At 45.6% G+C, this 25,484-nt stretch overlaps 3 gene segments (V, D, J or C); all 3 read right to left on the minus strand.

Moving 5' to 3' along the window:
• Positions 1 to 2,693: 2,693 nt before the first annotated feature.
• On the minus strand, positions 2,694 to 4,505 carry LOC129603248 (T cell receptor alpha variable 38-2/delta variable 8-like). The segment is given in 2 exon segments: positions 2,694 to 3,723; positions 3,811 to 4,505. Coding segments are annotated over 2 exon segments (447 nt in total).
• A 40-nt stretch (positions 4,506 to 4,545) lies between these two features.
• LOC129603252 (T cell receptor alpha variable 18-like) lies at positions 4,546 to 5,234 on the minus strand (the record flags this gene model as incomplete). The annotated part of the segment is given in 2 exon segments: positions 4,546 to 4,841; positions 5,025 to 5,234. Coding segments are annotated over 2 exon segments (339 nt in total), but the record flags the coding sequence as incomplete, so codon positions are not given.
• Positions 5,235 to 10,074: 4,840 nt separating this feature from the next.
• On the minus strand, positions 10,075 to 11,222 carry LOC114844998 (T cell receptor alpha variable 18-like). The segment is given in 2 exon segments: positions 10,075 to 10,472; positions 10,659 to 11,222. Coding segments are annotated over 2 exon segments (441 nt in total).
• Positions 11,223 to 25,484: the final 14,262 nt, after the last annotated feature.

Below are 25,484 nucleotides of genomic sequence, written 5' to 3' on the forward strand. Positions count from 1 at the left end.
CTTCTACACTTTGTATCACTGTGTTTGTAGAGCACAGTAGTAGAGAGCTGTGTCTGCCAGGGTTAGTTTGTTTATGGTCAGTTCAGTGAATGAATCTGATGTTTGGGATGAGTAACGTTTATCAGGGATGTATTCACCAGTCACTAATCTCCCTCCTTTCAAGAGAATAAACTGAGGAGCTTGAAGCTCAGAATCATGTTTATACCAGTGAAGGTAAACACCAGTTGCAGATGTCACATAGTTACATCTGAGTGTGACAGATTCTCCTTCTCTTCCACTGACTTCATCTTTTGCAGGAGAGATTGTGTCTCCTGCTGTTGGTCCTGGAGAAAGTAGAGAAATGAAGCCATTAGATGAACATTGTCCATGAGACTGAGATAAGTCTGCAGTAAAATGTGACTGTACAGTGTTACTCTGTGGACAAGAACAAGTCAGCTGTAGCTGAGATCATCATTGTGTTGAATGAGACACTGATCAGTAGTAAACTCACCTACAAATTGAAACAAACAGAGACAGAGGTAAAGCAACATGTCGTTGGAGCAGTTGGAGCCAAACAGACAGTAGATGAACAATGTTCTTCCACTGCAGTAGAAGGAAACAAGTCAACAGCCTCTCTGCTGCACAGCCCTTCTCCTCAGCATCAGGAGGATTGTGCTTTGACTTCCTCCAACATTTCTGCTCTGGAGACACAGAGAAGCTCATTGGTTGAGCTGGACTTCAGTGGGCGGAGTCAGGTAATCAGCTCTTGCTGGTCTGTAGCTGAGGTTCAGTCACTGATGTTAAACGGAGTGGTTGCAGAATATGTATCAGTTATGTGATGAGTTTGTTCTAATGATGTTTGTCACAAGTAACAAAAAAAAGCTGATTCAAGGACAAAATCAATGGGTTTCAAGTTTACAGACAAAAAACAACGTATGGATACAAACCTGCAGCCAGTTAATATAAAGTCAGATGTGAATTCACTGAGCTGCAGAAGATTCAGCAGAGAAGAAAAATGTAGTTGGATGAGTTTTACCACTTCTGGTGAGATTCTCCTGAATTTCTCACCGTGTCTCCCTCTGGTGGATGCTGTGGAGTATTGTGTTGTCTTTGCTCCAGAGGTTTTTGTACAGAGTTGAGGTGTTTCCTGTCACTGTGGGCGTCACAGCACAGTAGTACACAGCAGAGTCAGACACTGCAGCAGAGGAGACCTGCAGATGAAACTCCTTTGTTGTCTTGTTGTGTCTAAAAGACAACTTCTCTGTTTCCTCTGAATATTCTGCCATCAGAAGTTGTGGAGATGAACTGGACTTCTGCTGGTACCAGAACAGGAGTTCACAGAGCCTGAATAGTTACAGGACAGAGTCACAGCGTCTCCTTCCAAAGTCATCATCACATCTTTAAATGGTTTCAGTAAATCCTCACAGGATCCTGCAGAAAACAAACACATAGTTCAGCTCAACATCTGTTGTCTGAGTGTTGAGCTCATGAAATGTGTATTTAGTATCAGAAGGTGTAGAAAACTGAGGGAAACTCCACTTGTTAAACGTCTTCAATCTGCTTTTCCAATTGTGTTGATCACTCACCAGTTTGAAAGAAGACGATCATCATCCCCAAGAAAAGCAGTGACATTATTTTCACCTGTAGTGAATCAACTATAGAGAAGACGGCAGCTCTTCACTTACTACATGAAGACTTTCATATTCAGCTCCTCCTCTTTCATTGCTCTGTTTTTACTCAAGTGATCGAAGCTGTACAAATGACATCATCAACATTGTTCCAAGTGCCAACCCGCTGCAGTGCCTTGTGCTCAGCAACACTACAGTTCCCAAAACAAACTGTTGTAGCAGTGGTGAAGACGCTCTCTATCCCACAGCGGTAGAAGTTCACCAGAATGGCTGAAGACAGGTGATTCATTTTCATTGGCCTCAGGAAAAATAGGCTCTGTAGAGATGGATTTGTCAGTGATCCAGGACACGTTTACTGAGTAATGGGTTGATGTTGGAGACATGTTCCACTGCCATCATGTTGATCAGTCGAGGTCTTGTGCCTCTGTTTGGAGCTCCTTTAGATGTGCTGGATGGCACTAAGTGCTGTGACTCCTTCTTGTAAGCGCTTGTAGTATATTTACGTACCATATCATATATTATTATAAGTACGCTGTGTCTGCCGAATCAACAATTTGTTCTGGTCATGTTAACAGGTTGCAAACAGGTTGTCTGTTCCATAACCCTTGTATTTTGGCAGAGGCGTTATAAGCAATGTCTGGGATAGACTCAAGGAAACAGACATTTACTTTTGAATAAACACTTATTGTTGACCACTGGTATCAGGCCAGAAGTTAGAACGAAACCAGATGTCTAGCTGACGTAGGATCAGGGTCCATTAACTCGTGCCTCAGCCTTAGAGGGGCAGAGCCCCATGGACCGATGGATGACTTGTCTGGGATTTTGGGGTTCTCAGGCTTCACACCCACCTGCAGAGACTAGGTGACCTCTCACCACTGCTCTGTTTTTTCTTCCTTGCTGATAATATTATGTCACCACTTGTGATAAATTAAAATGTATCCGTTTAAACTTTAATGTAGTGGTGGATTGAGTTTGTCCATTTCATTGTTCTCATTGTTGTCCCTTATGAGGCCAATCACAGCAGTGTGCTCTGCAAACTTGAGGGTGTAGTTGAAACCATATACAACTTTGCAGTTGTGGATGAAGAGTAAGTAGAAGAATGGGCTGAGTACACAGCCCTGTGGTACACCAGTGTTGAAGGTAATGCTGGTGGAGTGGTTGTGGCCTGATCTCTCATGATGAGTTCTGCTGGTGAGAAAGTCTAAAATCCAGTTGTAGAGGGAGGTGTTGATTTCATAACAATGGCAGTAAGTCCTAGGTAGTGGTATTATTATGATACTGAACATTTCAGCTATATGTATTTCAGTTTGTCTCAGAGGGCAAACTGAAATACATAGGACCGAAATGTTCAGTTGAATTACATTCTGATTTAAAAAATAATAATCAAAGAAGGAAAAGATGTTGTTGGATGAGTTTCCTGTCAGTTGCTGTCGTCCATGTCAAACGTGCCATGCCGACTATTTAGTTCTGTTCTCTCATCTTGTCCTGTGAGCCAAGGTTTCTTGCCAATAGTATTTTTTCTCCGTGTTTTAGTCTTTTGTGTATGGGAGTGTTTTTGGTTGTTTTGATCTTTTGTTAAACATTTTTGCCAGTTTCTGTAATTGGATACATAACCTTATTTTCAACATGTCCTGCCATTTTCAGGCAGACCTTAACAGAATGAGTCTCGTTTTAGTTGTTTGAGCATTTCTCGTCTGAACTCCTGAAGTTTATCACCGTGTCTCCCTCTGGTGGATGCTGTGGAGCATTGTGTTGTCTTTGCTCCAGAGGTTTTTGTACAGAGTTGAGGTGTTTCCTGTCACTGTGGGCCTCAGAGCACAGTAGTACACAGCAGAGTCAGACATTTGAAGCTTCTGGATCTTCAGAGGAACCGATCTAATGGTTGAATTCAGTATGGATGAAAATCTTTCCTTAAATTCGTCCTCTGTTCTTCCTTCACCAATCCTAAAGTTGCTCATGATGAATCTTGGTCCGTTGCTTCCATCCTGTTTGTACCAGTACAGATAGTCATTGGATGAACTGCTGTTATAGAAGCAGTCCAGTGTTACTGCCTGTCCCTCAGTAGCAGTCACGTGTCTTCTTGGTTGCAGCACATTGTCTATTTGTGCCCTGCATTCTGCAAAACATCAACAAGCTTTGTGTTCGCTGTTAGAGAATCATGTCAGAATCATGTGGATATGACAGAAACACAGTGTGTTCATACCAAGGCACATGGCAGCCAGCAGCACTGACATGAAGACAGGCATCGTATCTGCAGGGTTGAAGTGTGAGCTACAGCAGGAAGAGCTCAGCTGTGACCTCTGGGTTAAGAAGGAGGAACGTGATCAGTGATAAGGCTCATTCACAGCCCTGTGATACTCCCCCTACTGACGTCTACGCACTCAGAGTTTGTACCTCTGTTCTTTCCTGGTACTGCTTGTCCTGTACCATTAGAGCTTTAAGCTGGTGCACATTGACTTTGTTCACTAACAGACAGTTCAACACTAAATTACAACCCGCCTTTACTAAATCCAACACAGCTCTCACCTTCCTTGGACATGAGTAAAACCAAGGTTTCCATAGTTGATCTCAGGCATGTCCAAAACCTAGCCTGGGGCCCACTCACAGTGGTCAGGATCCATTCTCTCAGTTTAATAATGTCTTATTTCTGGCCAGCCCTGTCAAAAGGAATAAATGACTCATAAAGTTACACTACGAGACTAAATATGCTGACGAAGAGCTAATAGGGAGAGCATCTTGAGCAACAATAAGCTTCTCTGGCATCACAACAACGATTCTTGACACTCGTGAGTCAAGGGAAAATATCTCAGTCTCAATCTAGTTGATCCCAAACCATCAGTTAATGACAGTGTCTCCCTCTGGTGGATGCTGTGAAGTATTGTCTTTGCTCCAGAGGTTTTTTGTACAGAGTTGAGGTGTTTCCTGTCACTGTGGGCCTCAGAGCACAGTAGTACACAGCAGAGTCAGACACTTGAAGCTTCTGGATCTTCAGAGGAACTGATGTCCCTTCAATTGCAGCATCAAATCTTTCTTTTGGAAACTCTGGCGCGTTGTCCACTGATTTTGAGAGACACTTCAACATGTACTTTGGAGAATCGTGTACTTCTTGTTTGTACCAGAACAATGTGTAACCAGTGTAACTGGTCTCAAATGTACAGTTGAGCGTAAGAGCGTCTCCTTCAGTAGCAGTGACGTCTCCTGTTGTCTGGATCACTCTGTCTTCTCCTTTACACTCTGGGGAAGAACCGAACATGAGGAAGAGACGATGAATAAAGATGATTAAAGGAGAACAATCAGTGGGTTTAATCACTTACTGAGACACAAACATGTCAAATGTAACAATCAAACCTGTTTATGCTCAGGACTCACTTCATGACTTTACATAGAACAATCAACTCTTGTTAGTTTCTGTCTCACCGTAGCAAAGAGCAGCCAGAATAATCCACAGCCAATGATCCATCTCTACAACAAGGTTGAAGTCAAGAGGAGAAAGAGGCTGATGTTCAACATTCAGTCTGAGAATTGTTCTGTTCAGTGCAGCAGTTATGACTGACACAGTGGTTGAACAGTGCAGAGGTCGTGCAGCTCCTACTGGATGACGTGTCCCTCTGGTGGATGCTGTGGAGCATTGTGTTGTCTTTGCTCCAGAGGTTTTTGTACAGAGTTGAGGTGTTTCCTGTCACTGTGGGCGTCACAGCACAGTAGTACACAGCAGAGTCAGACACTGCAGCAGAGGAGACCTGCAGATGAAACTCCTTTGTTGTTTTGTTGTGTCTAAAAGACAACTTTTTTGTTTCTTCTGAATATTCTGCCATCAGAAGTCGTGGAGATTAACTGGACTTCTGCTGGTACCAGAACAAGGAGTTCACCAAGCCTGAATAGTTACAGGACAGAGTCACAGCGTCTCCTTCCAAAGTCATCATCACATCTTTAAATGGTTTCAGTAAATCCTCACAGGATCCTGCAGAAAACAAACACATAGTTCAGCTCAACATCTGTTGTCTGAGTGTTGAGCTCCTGAAATGTGTATTTAGTATCAGAAGGTGTAGAAAACTGAGGGAAACTCCACTTGTTAAACTTCATCTGCTTTTCCACTTGTGTTGATCACTCACCAGTTTGAAAGAAGACGATCATCATCCACAAGAAAAGCAGTGACATTATTTTTACCTGTAGTGAATCAACTATAGAGAAGACGGCAGCTCTTCACTTACTACATGAAGACTTTCATATTCAGCTCCTCCTCTTTCATTGCTCTTGTCTTTAGTCAAGTGATTGAAGCTGTACAAATGACATCATCAACATCGTTAGGCATGTTTTTGGTTCTAAGTAAAAATAAATACATTAATTAATTAATAAACAATCGTATAAACTCAGTCTCTAGAAAATTAAGTGCACTGGACACATTCCATTAATAAATAGAAAATGAATTTTATTGTCTTGAACCGCAACTAACAGGCAGGAATACACAACACTTAAATGGAACAAAACCCAATGATCTGGCAGAGAACAAAGGTAAATGCTGGTTAAATACTGAACTAAAAGTCCGGATTGAAAACAGCTGTGTGGTCACGTGATTACAACATTAAACAGGAAAAGGGCATGAATGAACAGAAACCGGAAGTGACTCCAAAATAAAACAGGAAATGTGTGACAAATGGGCTGAGTACACAGCCCTGTGGTGCACCAGTGTTGAGGGTAATGCTGGTGGAGTGGTTGTGGCCTGATGGTCGTGATGAAGGGTGGTGCGGTGCACTGTCGCCTCACAGCAGGAAGGTTCTGGGTTCGATTCCCGGAGGCGGCCCTGGTGCCTTTCTGTGTGGAGTTTGCACGTCCTCCCCGTGTTTGCGTGGGTTCTCTCCAGGTTCTCCAAAGTGCTAATGCACAGTCCAAAGACGTGCATTAGGTTGATTGGTGCCCGTAGGTGTGAGTGTGTGAGTGAATGGTTGCTGCGATGGACTGGCGACCCGTCCAGGGTGTACCCTGCCTCTCGCCCATAGCCGGCTGGGTTAGGCTCCAGCACCCCCGTGACCCCGCACTAGGGAGTAAGCGGTTTAGAAAATGGATGGATGGATGGATGGTCGTGATGAAATCTGATGGAGAGGAAGTCTAAAATCCAGTTGCAGAGGGAGGTGTTGACTTAATAACAACGGCAGTGAGTCCTACTGTACATGTTATGACGCTGAATGTTTCAGACTATGTACTGCAGTTTGAGGCAAACAGTTCCATGGTTAAATTACATTCTGATTTAAAGACTAATAAGTAGAGAACAACAATGCAGCTCCACTCCTCCTTCCTGAACTTCTCCTCTGCCACCTGCAACCTGGACTGACTGATTCATTCATTCCACTCACCTGTGTCTTCCCCTCTGCTCTGCTTAAATGCTCCACCTCATTCACTCATCCTCTGCTAGGTTGTCAGTGTGGCCAGGCCACATCACACGGTCATCCGTGTTCCAGATAATGCATTCTTTTTAGTAGGAATGGCAGCTGAAGCCTCATGAAGCTTCCACAGGGTTCATGTGATTGTGCTGGAAAAATTAACCAAAGGTTATGGGTCTTTGAAGCCACACAGAATAGTGACATCAGGTGGTGTACTGCAAGTGTATCATTATCTTCAACCAGCCTCCATGTCCTTGTTGTACTTCAAAATGTACATAATACAAAGCGTAAAACAAAACAATTTGTGACAATTGTGTGCTATATTTGTGACAACGTGAGAAGTGCTTGTGTTACATTGTGAATACAAAACAGGACCAAGCTAAAATGACTGCACTGCACGGGGTACGTTTCACAGATTTTTATTTAAAACCAGCATTTTCTCAACTGTGCTGGGTTTCAGCCTGGTTTGTCTTCATCAGCCTTTGGAGAAAATCCTCTCAATCCTCCTCTCTCAGGAAGCCATCAAGAAGATAAACGCAGGGCAAACTTGTAAAATGTTGAGTTTGATCTCATAACCTTTGGATCCAAAGGCCACTCTAACCTAATTCTACTTTAAAGACATCACCAATAGCTAACAATATTTGTACATTTTATTTGTTTTCACTAATTCAGAGAACTGGTGCATAATAAACATGATTCTATCAGAACACAGACAGAAAGGTAAACAGGATACAGCTGTGTAATAATGGCCATAAGCACTTTGTTTGTAATGTGCGCTAGATAAAAAAAGTCCAAAATGAATGTAATGTCCTACATAACTTACTGTACATTCTTAAACGTTTTGCCCCACTTATATTAAGAAAATTATATTAGCATAAACAGCCATAATAATAATAAAGAATACACTTACACTTGAAAAACAACACCGTGCATACATCTTACATCAGACTAGTAAATATTGTACAATAATATTACTTTTATTAGGAGAAACCAGGATGAGGAGACTCCAAGCCACGGAACGTTTCCTACCAGAAGTCATAGTAAAGAGCAATGAACTGATTTAGATTCTGACAGAGCCACAGAACTGGTCGGGAAACGTCGTTTGGCATTCATTTTTACTTTATAAATGTGTTCAAACAGATGAGTGACCTCTGAACTCTGGTTTGACCAAATAATGCATTTGGACGTCACTGACCATGTGATCACTGGTACACGCCCCAGAACACTGTGCTGAACCACGAGCAAGGGGAGCAAGCGCCGAAGCGTCCATGTCAAACGGGCCATGCCGATGACTTAGTTCTGTTCTGTCATCTAGGCCTGTGAGCCAGGGCACCTTGCCAACAGTGTTTTCTCCTCCCAGTCCCCTGTGTTTTAGTCTTTCTGTGTGTGAGAGTGTTAATTATTAAATATTTTTGCCAGTCTCTGTCCTTTTTTTGACATGGTTCGCCATTTTCAGCCAGACGTTAACAGAATGAGTATCATTTTAGTTGTTCAAGCATTTCTGGTCTGAAACTCCTGAAGTTTATCACAGTATCTTCCTCTGGTGGATGCTGTGGAGCATTGTGTTGTCTTTGCTCCAGAGGTTTTTGTACAGAGTTGAGGTGTTTCCTGTCACTGTGGGCTGCAGAGCACAGTAGTACACAGCAGAGTCAGACACTGCAGCAGAGGAGATCTCCAGATCCACTTGATTTCTCTGGTCGTTCAGTTTAGCAGTCAGTCGAGGGTTTGAGGGCTTTGCTTGAATCACTTCAGGCTGTTTCGTATCAGTGATCAGGAGTAGATACTGAGGAGCTGATCCAGCATCCTGTCGGTACCACTGGAGATTCTGAGCTTTAACTGAGTATTTACAGGAGAGAGTAACGCTACGACCCTCAGATGAAAACACTTCAGTTCTGATGGCAGTAATATCATCTTCCAAGCTGTTACCTAGTGAGGAAGCAACAGGTCACATTTACATGTTCATCAACAGTTTAGTCTGTAAAAATAAGTGCTGACATGTAATTGTGCATATTTAAAATGTTCCAGTTTGAACTTAAGTCTAGACAATTTACACTAAATGTGTGAAGTTTAGAAAATGTTCAGTTTCAGGCTTTTTAACAACATACGTACCTACGAGAGCTGAAACGAACAGAAGTGCAGCGAGTGTGTCCATGTTCAGAGGTGACACACTGTTGTTGTGGGTCTGATGATCACAGCTGCAATCCAGCTGTGAAGCAGCCACATGTGCAGTCAGTAGGAGGAGCCTCGTACGTTGCTGTGAGAAACACTGGACCCCTCCTCATTTCTGCTTTTTGTGTCCGAGTGTCTTCAAACTGAATCTAACATCAAAACAAAGGCAACACAAAATAGATTCAACACAAAAGCTTAATACTAAAGTCCCTGAAGTGATAAAATAATTACTCCCTGAACTTTACACTCGTTGATAGTTTGTGTCCAGACTCAGTCGTTTAGCTTTGTACTGTGATGTCTGTGCTCATTTTGTTGATGAGCTACAGTAACATTCTCCTTCAGGATCTGACTTTCCCTCATTTACAGCATTTCGCCCTGAAACAACAAACACCTTTGCAACATCAGCCAATATTTGACCTTGGATTTTTTGTCTTTGCTCCAGATGTTGCAAATGTTTCAGACTGTTTAATAATAGAACCATGAGTCCACAGAACCTTGTCCTGTACTGTAATAATGATGATAATAATAATATTATCTTAATATGTGATAAATATAGCATATATTATTAAGGTTAATACATTTTTAATTAATTAAGCATTCTATCTCAATTTGTAAAGACCCACGGCTTCTTCATATTTCTTCCAGACTCATTAACCAACTTTGGTTGTAGCAAATGGATGAAATACGTTATTTCCATAGGTCTGATTGGTTTAAAATCCATTGTTTTAACACTGACAGTTAGTGGAAAACGTTTTATTTATTGTTTGCTCATGTTGCCGTCGTTTTAAATTTAGTTTGAAAGACAGAGATGTAGAAAAACTGAGGATCAAGTATTTGAAATTAAAGTGTTGGAAATGGAATTTTGTTTGTTTCTCATAAGTGAAAAAAATAACTAAAAAGTTCCGTCCCAAACCATCAGGTTATGACAGTGTCTCCCTCTGGTGGATGCTGTGGAGCATTGTGTTGTCTTTGCTCCAGAGGTTTTTGTACAGAGTTGAGGTGTTTCCTGTCACTGTGGGCCTCAGAGCACAGTAGTACACAGCAGAGTCAGACACTTGAAGCTTCTGGATCTTCAGAGGAACTGATGTCCCTTCAATTGCAGCATCAAATCTTTCTTTTGGAAACTCTGGGGCGTTGTCCACTGATTTTGAGAAACACTTCAACAAGTACTTTGGAGAATCGTGTACTTCTTGTTTGTACCAGAACAAATACGGCATTGGGTCACTGGTCTCAAATGTACAGTTGAGCGTAAGAGCGTCTCCTTCAGTAGCAGTGACGTCTCCTGTTGTCTGGATCACTCTGTCTTCTCCTTTACACTCTGGGGAAGAACCGAACATGCAGAGGAAGAGACGATCAATAAAGATGATTAAAGGAGAACAATCAGTGGGTTTAATCACTTACTGAGACACAAACATGTCAAATGTAACAATCAAACCTGTTTATGCTCAGGACTCACTTCATGACTTCACATAGAACAATCAACTCTTGTTAGTTTCTGTCTCACCGTAGCAAAGAGCAGCCAGAATAATCCACAGCCAATGATCCATCTCTACAACAAGGTTGAAGTCAAGAGGAGAAAGAGGCTGATGTTCAACATTCAGTCTGAGAATTGTTCTGTTCAGTAGTTATGACTGACACAGTGGTTGAACAGTGCAGAGGTCGTGCAGCTCCTACTGGATGACGTGTCCCTCTGGTGGATGCTGTGGAGCATTGTGTTGTCTTTGCTCCAGAGCGTGCTCCAGTGTGATGAATGATGATCACTGACTGTGTATCAAACCGTGTTGAATGTAGACGTTTGTCTTTCTTCTACATTCAGTCACAGCTCAGCTCCTCCCTGAATCTGTCTCCTTTCATGTGTGTGTTTTCACTTCTCTTTGTTCCACTACCTCCAGATTCAGACAGCAAATAGCTGTTTAAGATTCAAGATTCAAGATTCAAAAAATTGTATTATTCCCAGAGGGGAACTATTTGGCACACTTTGATCGCTGTCATGGTTGGAGGTACACACAAGAACACAAGAAGGTAGGGAGGAAAAAAAAGAATGCTAACACATCTACACACACTCACATCTAACTACTAGCTAAAGTTTTATTATACATGTTATTGCATGGATGTGTCATGATTCATGTTTCTTAGTCATGTTTTCTAGTCATGTCCGGTTTTATTTTGTACTACTTGCTGTCTGGCATTCATATCCAGTTATCCAGCTTCACTTCCGTTTCTTGTTAACCTCACCTGTGTTTCATCAGCCATTAATCATTTAGTATTTAAGCAACACCTCCAGCCGTAGTTCCCTGCCAGATTGTCTACGTTGATTACTCACTAGCATTCCAGCATTTCTTGTACTCGTGCCTTGTGTTTTGACCTTGCTTCGCCATCGACCCTGCTCTCGCTTTGCCTATGACAATCCAGTGCCGTAAGTTGACCAACGCCTGTACTGTACCTTGACCTCGCTTCTGCCTGCTCATTGTCGGATTCTGATTGCTACCAGCACGTGTATGATCTTTGCCTGCCTTATCATAATCAGGCCAACGCTGTGCATTCGGGTCCTTCCTCCATCGTCAGTTTGTGACAGGATGAAGATCAACCCTTACAGAGATAGGAGTTGTACAGGCTGATGGCACCGGTACGAAGGATCTCCGGCCCAGAACAGAACCAGTCCTCCTGATCAACACTGGACCCACAGACTCATAGAATATTACTAATACCTGATACTCAGTGACATCACTACCCTGGATACATCCTACAATAGCAGAGTTAGTTGGAAAAGTTTACAAAATGTTTATATCAGGAATTTTAATCTCAGGTCAGAGAGAAACAAGATTTTGAAGGCTTTGTGCAACCATTCATGGAGTCAAAAAATAAAAGACTGGACGACCTGACCAGAGAAGTGTTGGAATTAAAAACGAGTATGCAGTTTACCCAGCAAGATGAGGATCAAATCAAACCAGCCATGGGAGAACAGAAAGAACAAAGTAAGGAAATGAGGGCTGATGTTTACAATACTTGTAAGAGTCTGTTAACAAAAACAGATAAAATAGAGTACTTGGAAGCCCAGTCCACAAGAAATTAAGGAGACAGCTGGAGAAAGCTGGATGGAAGCTGGACGGAAGCGGAGCATAAGGTGAGGAAAATACTGAAGGATAAATTGCAAATTCAACATGATATTGAGATGGAGCGGGCTCACAGAGTAGGGAAACCTTCAGATCGTGGACCGAGGGCGGTGTTGGTAAAGATGATGAAAGAGAAACATAAGGCGCACATACTGCAACAAGCGAGGAAACTTAAAAAATCTAACATCTACATAAATGAATACACGAAGGCAAAGATGAAGAAGAAGAGAAAGGAGCTGATGCCGGAGCTAAGGGAGACCCGACCTCGGGACGTGGACCCACAACCCAAGACCAGTACCCCGAGGCACAGTCACATGACCCTCTTCCTGTTGAAAAAACAAAAATTGGATCCAAAATGTCCGACTTCAAAATGGCCACCGTGGTCACCGCCCATCTTGAAAAGTTTTCTCCCTCACATATAGTATTGTGCCCCAAACAGGACGTTAATATCACCAACCATTCCCATTTTATTAAAGTGTATCCATATAAATGGCCCACCCTGTAAAATAGAGTAAGTAGTAGACAGGTTAATAAATTCTTTGTGAATAGTGGTCCTGGTTCAGCAAAAAACATTGGTACAGACAAAACATTTGGTTCCATAAATAATAATAAAATGGAAAGGAGCATTGTCATGATCTGTGTTTTTGTTCTAGTTGTTTCTTGTCACGCCACATCCTGTTTTATTTTGTTAACTTCCTGTTTACCCAGTCGTCACCCTCCGGTTCCCAGTATCCACACCTGTTACCAATCAGTAATCAGTACCAGTATATAGCCTCACCACTCACAGACCCCAGTTGCCAGATTGTCGTGTTTCTCCAGTGTTTTCGAGTTTCATGAGTTTGTCGTGTTTCTCCAGTGTTTTCGAGTTTCATGAGTTTGTCGTGTTTCTTCAGTGTTCCCAGTTTCATTAGTGTCGCGAGTTTCTTGAGTGTTCTGAGTTTCGTGTTTACTGAGAGTTCTGAGTTTCGTTCGTGTTTCTTGTTCCTGTTTTTCCTTGTGTATCCTGCCTGATCCTGGACTAACTATTGACCGTGAGTTTGCCTTATCCCTGCCTGTACTTTTGCCGAGCCCTTTCTGTGTATGACCTGGACCGTCTGACCGTGCCTTGAGAAATAAACCTTTTTTGATCATAATCCTGCCTTCGTGCTGTGCATGTGGGTCCGCCGCCTGCCCGAGCCCTGACAGAACAATCTGGCCAAACTTGGACCCAGCCAGCACTCAGCCTCCGGTCAGGTCAGTGACTGTTTTTTCTTGTTTTTTTACGGCGGATATTATTCACCCGAGGGAGCATGGAGTTTACCTGCGCCGAGTTACCTAGCGACCTCCAAGTTTATTTTAAAATCCTCGCGGAGGATTACCGACGGGCGCGTAACCCGGAGAACCAGCGCAGCGCCGTGGAGGTGGCGATACTGACTTTGGAGGACGAGGATAGCGTATTTGAGCGCCCCAGTGTTCGTCGCCTCTATGAGCGATTGTGCGCGAGGTTCGAAGAATTAAGCGACGCGCTCCGCACCACGCCAGCGCCAGTCGCACCGCCGAAGGTTTCGGTTTCCTCCTCCCCGCCCCGTCGGACCGTTGTGTCTGCACCAGCCTGCCCAGCTCCATGTTTGTTCCGCTGGGAGGACTTCCTGCTCTCATGCGGTCCCCCGTCTCCAGCTCAGTCGTGTTTAGCCCAGTCTTCAGTTCAGTCGTGTTTAGCCCAGTCTCCAGCTCAGTCGTGTGTTGCCCAGTCTCCAGCTCAGTCGTGTGTTGCCCAGTCCCCAGCTCAGTCGTGTGTTGCCCAGTCCCCAGCTCAGTCGTGTTTAGTCCAGTCCCCAGCTCAGGCGTGTTTAGTCCAGTCCCCAGCTCAGTCGTGTTTAGTCCAGTCCCCAGCTCAGTCGTGTTTAGCCCAGTCTCCAGCTCAGTCGTGTGTTGCCCAGTCTCCAGCTCAGTCGTGCGTTGTCCAGTCCCCAGCTCAGTCGTGTGTTGCCCAGTCCCCAGTTCAGCCGTGTGCTGCCCAGTCCCCAGTTCAGCCGTGTGCTGCCCAGTCCCCAGTTCAGCCGAGCCCGGTTCAGTCCCCAGTTCAGCCGAGCCCGGTTCAGTCCCCAGTTCAGCCGAGCCCGGTTCAGTCTCCAGTCCAGCCGAGCCCGGTTCAGTCTCCAGTCCAGCCGAGCCCGGTTCCGGTTTCAGTTCAGCCGAGCCCAGTCCCGGTTTCAGTTCAGTCGAGCCCAGTCCCGGTTTCAGCTCAGTCGAGCCCAGTCCCGGTTTCAGCCCAGTCGAGCCCAGTCCCGGTTTCAGCCCAGTCGAGCCCAGTCCAGGTTTCAGCCCAGTCGAGCCCAGTCCAGTCGAGCCCAGTCCAGTCGAGCCCAGTCCGGTCGAGCCCAGTCCAGTCGAGCCCAGTCCATTCGAGCCCAGTCCAGGTCCCAGTTCAGTTGAGTCACGCTCTGGTCCAGCCGAGTCTAGCCCGTGTTCCAGTCCAGCCGAGTCTAGCCCGTGTTCCAGTCCAGCCGAGTCTAGCCCGTGTTCCAGTCCAGCCGAGTCTAGCCCGTGTTCCAGTCCAGCCGAGTCTAGCCCATGCTCCAGTCCAGTCGAGTCACGCCCCAGTCCGGTCCAGTCATGCTCAGTCCTTGTCCCAGTCAGAGGGCACCGTCCGTCTGACAACTGTTAGTTCCACCCAATCAGGCCCGACGTCTCCCCCGTCGAGCTCGGCAGCTGTAAGCTGTCATGCCAGCTCCGGAGGGGACGCCGTTCCAGTCCCTGTCGGCCATGTTGCGGCCGTTCCAGTCCCTGTCGGCCATGTTGCGGCCGTTCCAGTCCCTGTCGGCCATGTTGCGGCCGTTCCAGTCCCTGTCGGCCATGTTGCGGCCGTTCCAGTCCCTGTCGGCCATGTTGCGGCCGTTCCAGTCCCTGTCGGCCATGTTGCGGCCGCTCCAGTCCCTGTCGGCCATGTTGCGGTCGTTCCAGTTCCTGTCCCTGTCGGCCATGTTGAGGTCGTTCCAGTTCCTGTCCCTGTCGGCCATGTTGAGGTCGTTCCAGTTCCTGTCCCTGTCGGCCATGTTGAGGTCGTTCCAGTTCCTGTCCCTGTCGGCCAAGTTGAGGTCGTTCCAGTTCCTGTCCCTGTCGGCCAAGTTGAGGTCGTTCCAGTTCCTGTCCCTGTCGACCAAGTTGAGGTCGTTCCAGTTCCTGTCCCTGTCGGCCAAGTTGAGGTCGTTCCAGTTCCTGTCCCTGTCGGCCAAGTTGAGGTCGTTCCAGTTCCTGTCCCTGTCGGCCAAGTTGAGGTCGTTCCAGTTCCTGTCCCTGTCGGCCAAGTTGAGGTCGTTCCATTTCCTGTCCCTGTCGGTCAAGTTGAGGTCGTTCCAGTTCCTGTCCCTGTCGGCCAAGTTGAGGTCGTTCCAGTTCCTGTCCCTGTCGGCCAAGTTGAGGTCGTTCCAGTTCCTGTCCCTGTCGGCCAAGTTGAGGTCGTTCCAGTTCCTGTCCCTGTCGGCCAAGTTGAGGTCGTTCCAGTTCCTGTCCCTGTCGGCCAAGTTGAGGTCGTTCCAGTTCCTGTCCCTGTCGACCAAGTTGAGGGCGTTCCCGTAGGCCAAGTTGAGGGCGTTCCCGTAGGCCAAGTTGAGGGCGTTCCCGTAGGCCAAGTTGAGGGCGTTCCCGTAGGCCAAGTTGAGGGCGTTCCCGTAGGCCAAGTTGAGGGCGTTCCCGTCGGCCAAGTTGAGGTCGCCCCCGTCGGCCAAGTAGAGGTCGCCCCTGTCTCTGGTCCCGTTCCTGTCGGCCCTGTAGCGGTCGTTCCAGTCCCTGTCACCCTCGGAGCCGCAGCGCCCGCCGGCCTCCAGGAGAGGGCAGCGCCAGTTGCAGTTCCTGCGCACCTCCAGGAGGAGGCCGCGCCAGTTGCAGTTCCTGCGCACCTCCAGGAGGAGGTCGCGCCAGTTGCAGTTCCTGCGCACCTCCAGGAGGAGGTCGCGCCAGTTGCAGTTCCTGCGCACCTCCAGGAGGAGGTCGCGCCAGTTGCAGTTCCTGCGCACCTCCAGGAGGAGGTCGCGCCAGTTGCAGTTCCTGCGCACCTCCAGGAGGGGGTCGCGCCAGCCGCAGTTCCTGCGCACCTCCAGGAGGGGGTCGCGCCCGCCGCAGTCCCGGCGGACCCCCAGGAGGGGGTCGCGCCCGCCGCAGTCCCGGCGGACCCCCAGGAGGGGGTCGCGCCCGCCGCAGTCCCGGCGGACCCCCAGGAGGGGGTCGCGCCCGCCGCAGTCCCGGCGGACCCCCAGGAGGGGGTCGCGCCCGTCATAGTTCCTGCCGACCTCCAGGAGGGGGTCGCTCCCGTCATAGTTCCTGCCGACCTCCAGGAGGGGGTCGCTCCCGTCATAGTTCCTGCCGACCTCCAGGAGGGGGTCGCTCCCGTCATAGTTCCTGCCGACCTCCAGGAGGGGGTCGCTCCCGTCGCGGCTCCGGCCGCACCTGCATCGGTTCCTGGCGGCCCGGCTCCGGCCGCACCTGCATCGGTTCCTGTCTCTCGTCGCGGTGGTCCAAGGAGGACGCCGCTGGTTCCTGTCTCTCGTCGCGGTGGTCCAAGGAGGACGCCGCTGGTTCCTGTCTCTCGTCGCGGTGGTCCAAGGAGGACGCCGCTGGTTCCTGCCTCTCGTCGCGGTGGTCCAAGGAGGACGCCGCTGGTTCCTGCCTCGTCCTTGTCTCGGTCGCCGGACTGGTGGCCTCGCCCTCGGCGCCTCCTGCTGCCTGGATGGCGCTGCCTCCTGCGGCGACGCCCGCCTCGACTCCTCAGCCCATCGGATCAGCGTCCGCCTGGAGGACGTTGCCATTCGGGGTGGCTCCCGGGGACATCGGTCCAGCCCAAGGGCACTGGGTGTGCCCCTCTGCCTCAGCGGCGGCTGAGCAGGATCTCGCCGCGTCTTCACCCTCCGTGAGGGAATCCCTGAACTTCGTGTCTTCCCTGTTCGTGGACTTGGTTATGTGGACTCTTGTTTTGGCCCTCCTCCGGTCCTCCCTCCACCCACCCTGCTCGTTTGCCTTGAGGGGTTGGGATTCGGTCCCTCCTCCTGGGACCACCCTCCGCCCGCCCTGGTTTGGGGGGGGGGGCTTCCGTGGGCGCCGTGGAAGGCGCCATAGGGGGGGGGGTACTGTCATGATCTGTGTTTTTGTTCTAGTTGTTTCTTGTCACGCCACATCCTGTTTTATTTTGTTAACTTCCTGTTTACCCAGTCGTCACCCTCCGGTTCCCAGTATCCACACCTGTTACCAATCAGTAATCAGTACCAGTATATAGCCTCACCACTCACAGACCCCAGTTGCCAGATTGTCGTGTTTCTCCAGTGTTTTCGAGTTTCATGAGTTTGTCGTGTTTCTCCAGTGTTTTCGAGTTTCATGAGTTTGTCGTGTTTCTTCAGTGTTCCCAGTTTCATTAGTGTCGCGAGTTTCTTGAGTGTTCTGAGTTTCGTGTTTACTGAGAGTTCTGAGTTTCGTTCGTGTTTCTTGTTCCTGTTTTTCCTTGTGTATCCTGCCTGATCCTGGACTAACTATTGACCGTGAGTTTGCCTTATCCCTGCCTGTACTTTTGCCGAGCCCTTTTTGTGTATGACCTGGACCGTCTGACCGTGCCTTGAGAAATAAACCTTTTTTGATCATAATCCTGCCTTCGTGCTGTGCATGTGGGTCCGCCGCCTGCCCGAGCCCTGACAAGCATGAGTTCTATGTTTTTGAAACCTATTGCTGAAAAGGAAATTATAGAAATAGTGAACAAATGTGGTATCAAGGTATCTTCTAATAGTGATGGTATCACCAAAACAGTTAAGTGGGTAATTGAGGGAATATGCAAACCACTAACTCATATCTGTCATGGACTCAGTCATTACATCACTGTTTTATCTTCTTGCCACTTCCTGTCTCATTCATTGTTAGTTTCAGCCAGCTTTACTTCCGGTTGTAATCCACTCACCTGCTACCCATCTAGTCATCATCACTCTGCATTTAAGCACCAGCTCTAGCCCTGCCCAGTTGCCAGATTGTCTGTGTGTACTAGCCAGCAGTCCAGCGTTATATCTTGTATCCTGATCTGTGGATGACCCTGCTCCTCCTGACCTTGCCTCTTGCCTTGCCTTTGATCCTGTCCTGTCGTAAGTTTGACCCCAGCCTGTCTCTTGACCATCGACTGTCTAATCCCTGCCTGTACTGTAACGCCGTCTTTGTGTACCGACCCTTGCCTGCCTGACCACGAGAACCAGTAAACGGATTTTCCCACCCAGTCTTGTCTCCGCTGTTGCATGTGGGTCCGCTACCTAGTGCGCCGTGACAATATCTTTAACAGCAGTTCCCCATTAGAATGAAAACAGCAAAAGTTAATCCACTGTATAAATCGGATGACAAGCACAACTTCACAAATTATATAGTCGAACAGATCAACATCATTGGCCATTACCGACGAGATGGAGGACATTACAACTGCTATAGATGAGAAGAAATACACGATAGGAATATTTATTTACCTAAAAAAGGCGGTAAGAAGTTAGAAAGATATGGCATTACAGGAATGGCAACTCTCTGGACTGGTTTCACAGGAATTTGAGAAGGTAAAGAAATGGTGTGACAGTAACATACAGTACTGTACAATACAATACAATACTGTACTATCTCTGAATTTGGATAAAACTAAATTCATGGTATTTGGGAATTGTAGATTAGATAACAAACTTCAATTGAAAACTGGGGGACCTAATATGGAAAGACTACATGAAATGAAATTTCTACGTGTCATAATGGATCATAACTGTTCTTGGAAATCTCATATCAGATGTATATATGAAACACCATGGCCAAGAATATATCTATATTGGCAAGGGTTCGAAATATTCTGGACTGGAAAGCGCTACATATTCTCTATTGTTCACTGAATTTACCATACTTAGACTATTGAGCTGAAAACTGGGGAAACACACACCAAAACACACTTAAACCATTAGATATATTACAAAAAGAGCGATGTGAATCGTGCATAAGATGGGATATAGGAATCATACCAATGTAGCTTTCATACAGTCTAAGTTAGTAAAATTCTAACTTCTAAAGACTGCTGTGTTCGTGTATAAAGCCAGGAACAAATTATTACCTGGTGAAATTCAAAATATATTTAAAGGAAAAGCTGGGGGATATAATTTAAGGGGACAGTCAAATTTCACAATTCATGATTAATGCACAACGAAAAAAAGATTTTGTATTTCTTTAAGTGGAGTAAAGCTATGGCATAAATTAAATGAGAAAATAAAATCAGTAATAGAATTGATGTGTTTAAACACAAATATAAAGGCATGTGTGAATCAAGATAGAGGCAAGAACTGGCTCATTGAATAATTACATAGAACATTGTGGAAGTGGTGTATTAATATTAACATTCTGTAATAATTCTTTACTACAATACTTTGTGATGTGTGTGAATATTATATCCAAATTGGCTTGGCCTGGTCAGAGAGATTTCTTTATGATGTGATTTATTGGGAAAAAAAGAGAAAAGAGAGAGACTGAAATGTCTTCTAGTATAAGAAAATTTAATAGTGAAATTGATTAAGTCAAAAGTTTGCTATAGGTGGTGAGACAATGGTTTGATAAGGGTTGGCTCATGGAACCGAGGTCACAGATCTGAGCGCAGTCCACGACGTGAGAGATGGAGCTCAAAAGATGGAGCTTTTTTCGATCTACGAGGGACCCGGGTCTTAGTGGGGCCTGACGTTGAGAAAGTACTTCAGGGTAGACTCTGCCTCCAGGTCTGGTTGGTTCCCTTTGTGCGGAGACGTCCGTGGAAAGGAATTTGCTAAATTGTTCCAGCCATAACAGGAAAAATCGAAGGCAGGAAACCGCTGCACTCTGAAGGATGGGTTTGGGGCAATCCGAGTCTTTGCCATCGGACAGTGCATTGCAAAATGAATGAGGCGTACTGTATATATGATAACATATACTGGGGTTTCATCAAACATCATGGATTTCAAAAAGGTGGATCACTCAGTGTGAAAGACACACAGTTGTTTTAAAACTGCAAAAGAAAAAGGAAGAGACTGAAATGTCTATTGAATTTGAATTATGTATATTAAACTTGTCATTAAACACAAACTAAACATTGAATTGGTATAAGTGGTTAAAATAATTATGGGTTGAAGCAATGATTAAAGGTGATGTCATGGGGTAGGACTTGATGCAGCGCTAATAAACTGTTCTGTGAGGCTGAATCAGGAGGAAGCATCAGCAGCAGAAAAGAACTGATGTCATTGTTCCTCAGCCTTCAACCAGGCTACAGCTGCCTAAGATGACTTTTACTGCATGTAAACCCAGAGGTGCTGGTAGCAGTGCCCACTGACACTGTTCATGTTGATCAGAGCTTTATGTGCAGCTCTGGGACATTTGGTTCAGTCTGTTCAAATGATTCGGTAATGATTCATACAGAATCAACAGTTGGTTTGTGGTTGATGCTGCTGCTCATGTGACTCCTCCCCATTGTTTGATTGACAGCTGTAACCACAGAGTCTGATAAAACAGGAATGATCAGAATCCATGTGGTTTGAACACCACTTCCCTGCTCTTTGAAGACTAGTCAGATGTCTGTGCTCCGGTTTTTGTACGGCCTCTTCTACACTTTGTATCACTGTGTTTCTAGAGCACAGTAGTAGAGAGCTGTGTCTGCCAGGGTTAGTTTGTTTATGGTCAGTTTAGTGAATGAATCTGATGTTTGGGATGAGTAACGTTTATCAGGGATGTATTCAACAGTCACCGATCTTCCTCCTTTCCATAGAATAAACTGAGGAGCCTGAAGCTCAGAATCATGTTTATACCAGTTAAGGTAAACACCAGTTGCAGATGTCTCATAGTTACATCTGAGTGTGACAGATTCTCCTTCTCTTCCACTGACTTCATCTACTGTAGGAGAGATTGTGTCTCCCGCTGTTGGTCCTGGAGAAAGTAGAGAAATGAAGCCATTAGATGAACATTGTCCATGAGACTGAGATAAGTCTGCAGTAAAAATGTGACTGTACAGTGTTACTCTGTGGACAAGAATACACAGATCATCGTTGTGTTGAATGAGACACTGATCAGTAGTAAACTCACCTACAAATTGAAACAAACAGAGACAGAGGTAAAGCAACATGTCGTTGGAGCAGTTGGAGCCAAACAGACAGTAGATGAACAATGTTCTTCCACTGCAGTAGAAGGAAACAAGTCAACAGCCTCTCTGCTGCACAGCCCTTCTCCTCAGCATCAGGAGGATTGTGCTTTGACTTCCTCCAACATTTCTGCTCTGGAGACACAGAGAAGCTCATTGGTTGAGCTGGACTTCAGTGGGCGGAGTCAGGTAATCAGCTCTTGCTGGTCTGTAGCTGAGGTTCAGTCACTGATGTTAAACGGAGTGGTTGCAGAATATGTATCAGTTATGTGATGAGTTTGTTCTAATGATGTTTGTCACAAGTAACAAAAAAAAGCTGATTCAAGGACAAAATCAATGGGTTTCAAGTTTACAGACAAAAAACAACGTATGGATACAAACCTGCAGCCAGTTAATATAAAGTCAGATGGGAATTCACTGAGCTGCAGAAGATTCAGCAGAGAAGAAAAATGTAGTTGGATGAGTTTTACCACTTCTGGTGAGATTCTCCTGAATTTCTCACCGTGTCTCCCTCTGGTGGATGCTGTGGAGTATTGTGTTGTCTTTGCTCCAGAGGTTTTTGTACAGAGTTGAGGTGTTTCCTGTCACTGTGGGCGTCACAGCACAGTAGTACACAGCAGAGTCAGACACTGCAGCAGAGGAGATCTGCAGATGAAACTCCTTTGTTGTCTTGTTGTGTTTAAAAGACAACTTCTCTGTTTCCTCTGAATATTGTCCCATCAGAAGTTGTGGAGAGGAACTGGACTTCTGCTGGTACCAGAACAGGAGCTCCACAGAGCCTGAATATTTACAGGTCAGAGTCACAGCATCTCCTTCCAAAGTCGTCATCACATCTTTAAATGGTTTCAGTAAATCCTCACAGGATCCTGCAGAAAACAAACACATAGTTCAGCTCAACATCTGTTGTCTGAGTGTTGAGCTCATGAAATGTGTATTTAGTATCAGAAGGTGTAGAAAACTGTGGGAAACTCCACTTGTTAAATGTCTTCCATCTGCTTTTCCACTTGTGTTGATCACTCACCAGTTTGGAAAGAGACGATCATCATCCCCAAGAAAAGCAGTGACATTATTTTCACCTGTAGTGAATCAACTATAGAGAAGACGGCAGCTCTTCACTTACTACATGAAGACTTTCATATTCAGCGTGATGAATGATCTCTGACTGTGTATCAAACCGTGTTGAATGGAGACGTTTGTCTCTCTTCTACATTCAGTCACAGCTCAGCTCCTCCCTGAATCTGTCTCCTCTCATGTCTGTGTTTTCACTTCTCTTTGGTCCATTTCCTCCAGATTCAGACAAATAGCTTTTTAGATCAGTTGTGTAGCAGTGATTTTAGTTATTACATTTCGTTATCTGTCTTTATTTTTTCATCTTGTCGTCATTAATTAAATTAGCTAAATGAATGAGCTGTGCAACAGACACTGAGTTGTTAGCAGTGGGCATGAGGCCATGCTACCTGCTACGGGAGTTCACACAGGAGCCCTGTCCTGGGCTGCACTCTGGACACAGTGCAGGAGGTGGTGAGAGAAGGGTCCTGGCTAAACTCATCCATCCTGGACCAGGACTCTGACCCACTGGAGGACTCACTGTCTGCTCTGGAGCAGCTTCAGCAGTGGACTCATCCACCCTAGGTCCTAGATCCTTGCTCCCCGTCATGTCATTTCTGTTTCTGGTTTTATTTTGGTAGTTCCTGTTTGCTTCCCTGTCTGTTGTAGTTCTGTCCAGTTTTACTTCTGGTCACGTGTATCACCGGCTGCAATCAGTTAGTTATTATTTCAGTACCTGCCTTTGTGCTTTTTCTTATCCAACACTGTCATCATGTGCTGGTTAGGTGCAATACTGAACATTCTCACACAAACAACTAATCTCTTGCGCCCTGTCGTACATCAAGTCTAAACATCTGATTTTCCATTTGACTGACTAATAGTTTATGATATATGTTTATCTTTTACACCCGGACTCTGGCTTCATCCTATCTGACTCCCCACCAGACCTAAGGCTGGTAAAGCGAATGCATCTTGTCTCCGAAGCTTGGTGTTTCTTCCTGTGGGCTCTTTGCATCACACCTTTGTGGTGTGTGCACTGATCTCCCCAGTGGGTTTTTGGTTTGTTGATGTGCACGATCAACATCCATGCTTTTTATTTGCTTTCCCCATTATTTTTATTTTCCTTTATTTTTATAATAAATCACACAAAAGACAACTCTCATATCTGCACCTTTATGGGAAATTTCCACCACACAGGAGAGGGAGGAGGTTGCAGGGCAGCAACCTAGCTTCAGCCAATGCGATCAACTCTGCAGCCTGAGCAGAGTAATGTCGAGTAGACGGCCTCTTGATAGTAATGTTCAGCATGTTGAGCAAGGTGGTGTTGCATCTAAGCCATCGGGCTGTAGAAAGATGTGATGTTTTCTATTCCTAAAGGATCAAAGACACATGAGGAACCAACAAGATGACATCAGAGTAGCCAACTGTGTCACGTGATGCCAGAACGGCTTTCTCTGCTGCAGCCACTGCTCATAGACACCGTGGACGTTCAGCAGCAGCTGGTGAAGCAGGAAAATAGGCTACAGGACAAGAACAGAAGTCGTACAACCTGATTTCTCATCCACTGTTTGAGTGAAAGGTCGCGTAGGGTCAGATCAGTAGTAGTAGGAGCCGACTGAAGAGTTAGTTTGAGGTTGGTGAACGTTGTTCAGCATCAGACCTCCACGTGAGACAAGAAGTGGACGATGAAGACGTCTGCATCAGAACCCTGAGTGGGGCCTCAAAGACAGTAAAGTTAGGAATGAAGTTCCTACAATGAGAACAAAGACCTAGAAAAGACATGTTTATATGTGCACGGTTTAGGCAGGTTTCAAATTGCTTCAACTCTGTTGGGTGAGATGAATTTGCCATCAGCTGTAATTACAATGACCCAGAAAATAACCTTAGTCTGAACTAAACTGTAATTTAGACAGGCTCTCTTTGTGGCCTGTAGCATCCAATGATTCAGTAGCTTAGTGGTGTCTGCAGTAACGCCATCTATGGCTTCTTTCAGAGGGTGTTGTTGTTTACATGGTCTGTGGTCAGATTTTGGTGTGATGACCACTGGTTCACATCCTCTGATCAAACCTACATCATGTCTGTGTGTGAGCCACAGGGAAGCAGGAGCTTCCTGTAAGGCTGAGTGTTGGGTCAGAGCGTCCTCTGAAAAATGAAAATAAAAACAAAAGCATGTAATGTGTGTCATTAGAATGTGGAGGTATCAAGTTCACTGTTTGTTGCACATGACGGGCAGAATAAAAAAAGTTTTCAAAAGGTATGCAAAGTAGTTGAATACGTAACATGGTGTCAGAAGTCGTTCACCAGTCTCCACCCCGTTGACATCTGTTTACAAAAGGACCCATGTCCTGTCATCTGTCTCCATCATGTTTTCACAGAGGGACGTGTGGAACTGTAGAATAAAAATCAAAAATCTTTTTGTTCGTTAGTAATAGAAATCGTAATCGCAGACCTGTGTTCATCCCAAAAGAGGGAAGTTGAGGTCAGTTTGTCAGTGTGTGTGTGTGAAATCATAACTCTTCAAACCTGTCTTCAGGACCAGAAGACACATGTGCTGTACAGGACAGGTCAGATGCGTCTCTGGAGGTCGTATCACATGGGAAACAAGCTGTGATGCAGCCTGTGTGAGGGCCTCAGTTACAGCCCCCCCTCAGCAGCCAATGATAAGAGCACAGCTGAGCTGAAGTTAACACCAACAAAAGAGGGATTATTTAGAATGTCTGTAGACGTGACCTGCACTCTGTCTGGAGTGGAAATAAATCAAATACCTAAACTACACATCAGATCTCTTCCTAAGAATTTAACTGGGCATAAGTTTGAAAGCAAAAATGAATGTTAAGGTGTCTTGCTGTCAGATGTTGCTCAAGACAGTGAAAGAGTAAGTTTTTCTTTAATAGTCTGGTACGAACAGTAATTATTATTACTTCTCTCTGATAGTCATCTTCCCTTTTATTGGTCATTAATAGTCTGTTTCAGTCGGTTTTAGTCTGTTTCAGTCTTCCTATCGTCTGGTTTTGTTTTCCTATAGTCTGGCCAGACAAACCTATAT

Source organism: Betta splendens, chromosome 17 (assembly GCF_900634795.4).
Source record: "Betta splendens chromosome 17, fBetSpl5.4, whole genome shotgun sequence".
Classification (NCBI taxonomy): domain Eukaryota; kingdom Metazoa; phylum Chordata; class Actinopteri; order Anabantiformes; family Osphronemidae; genus Betta; species Betta splendens.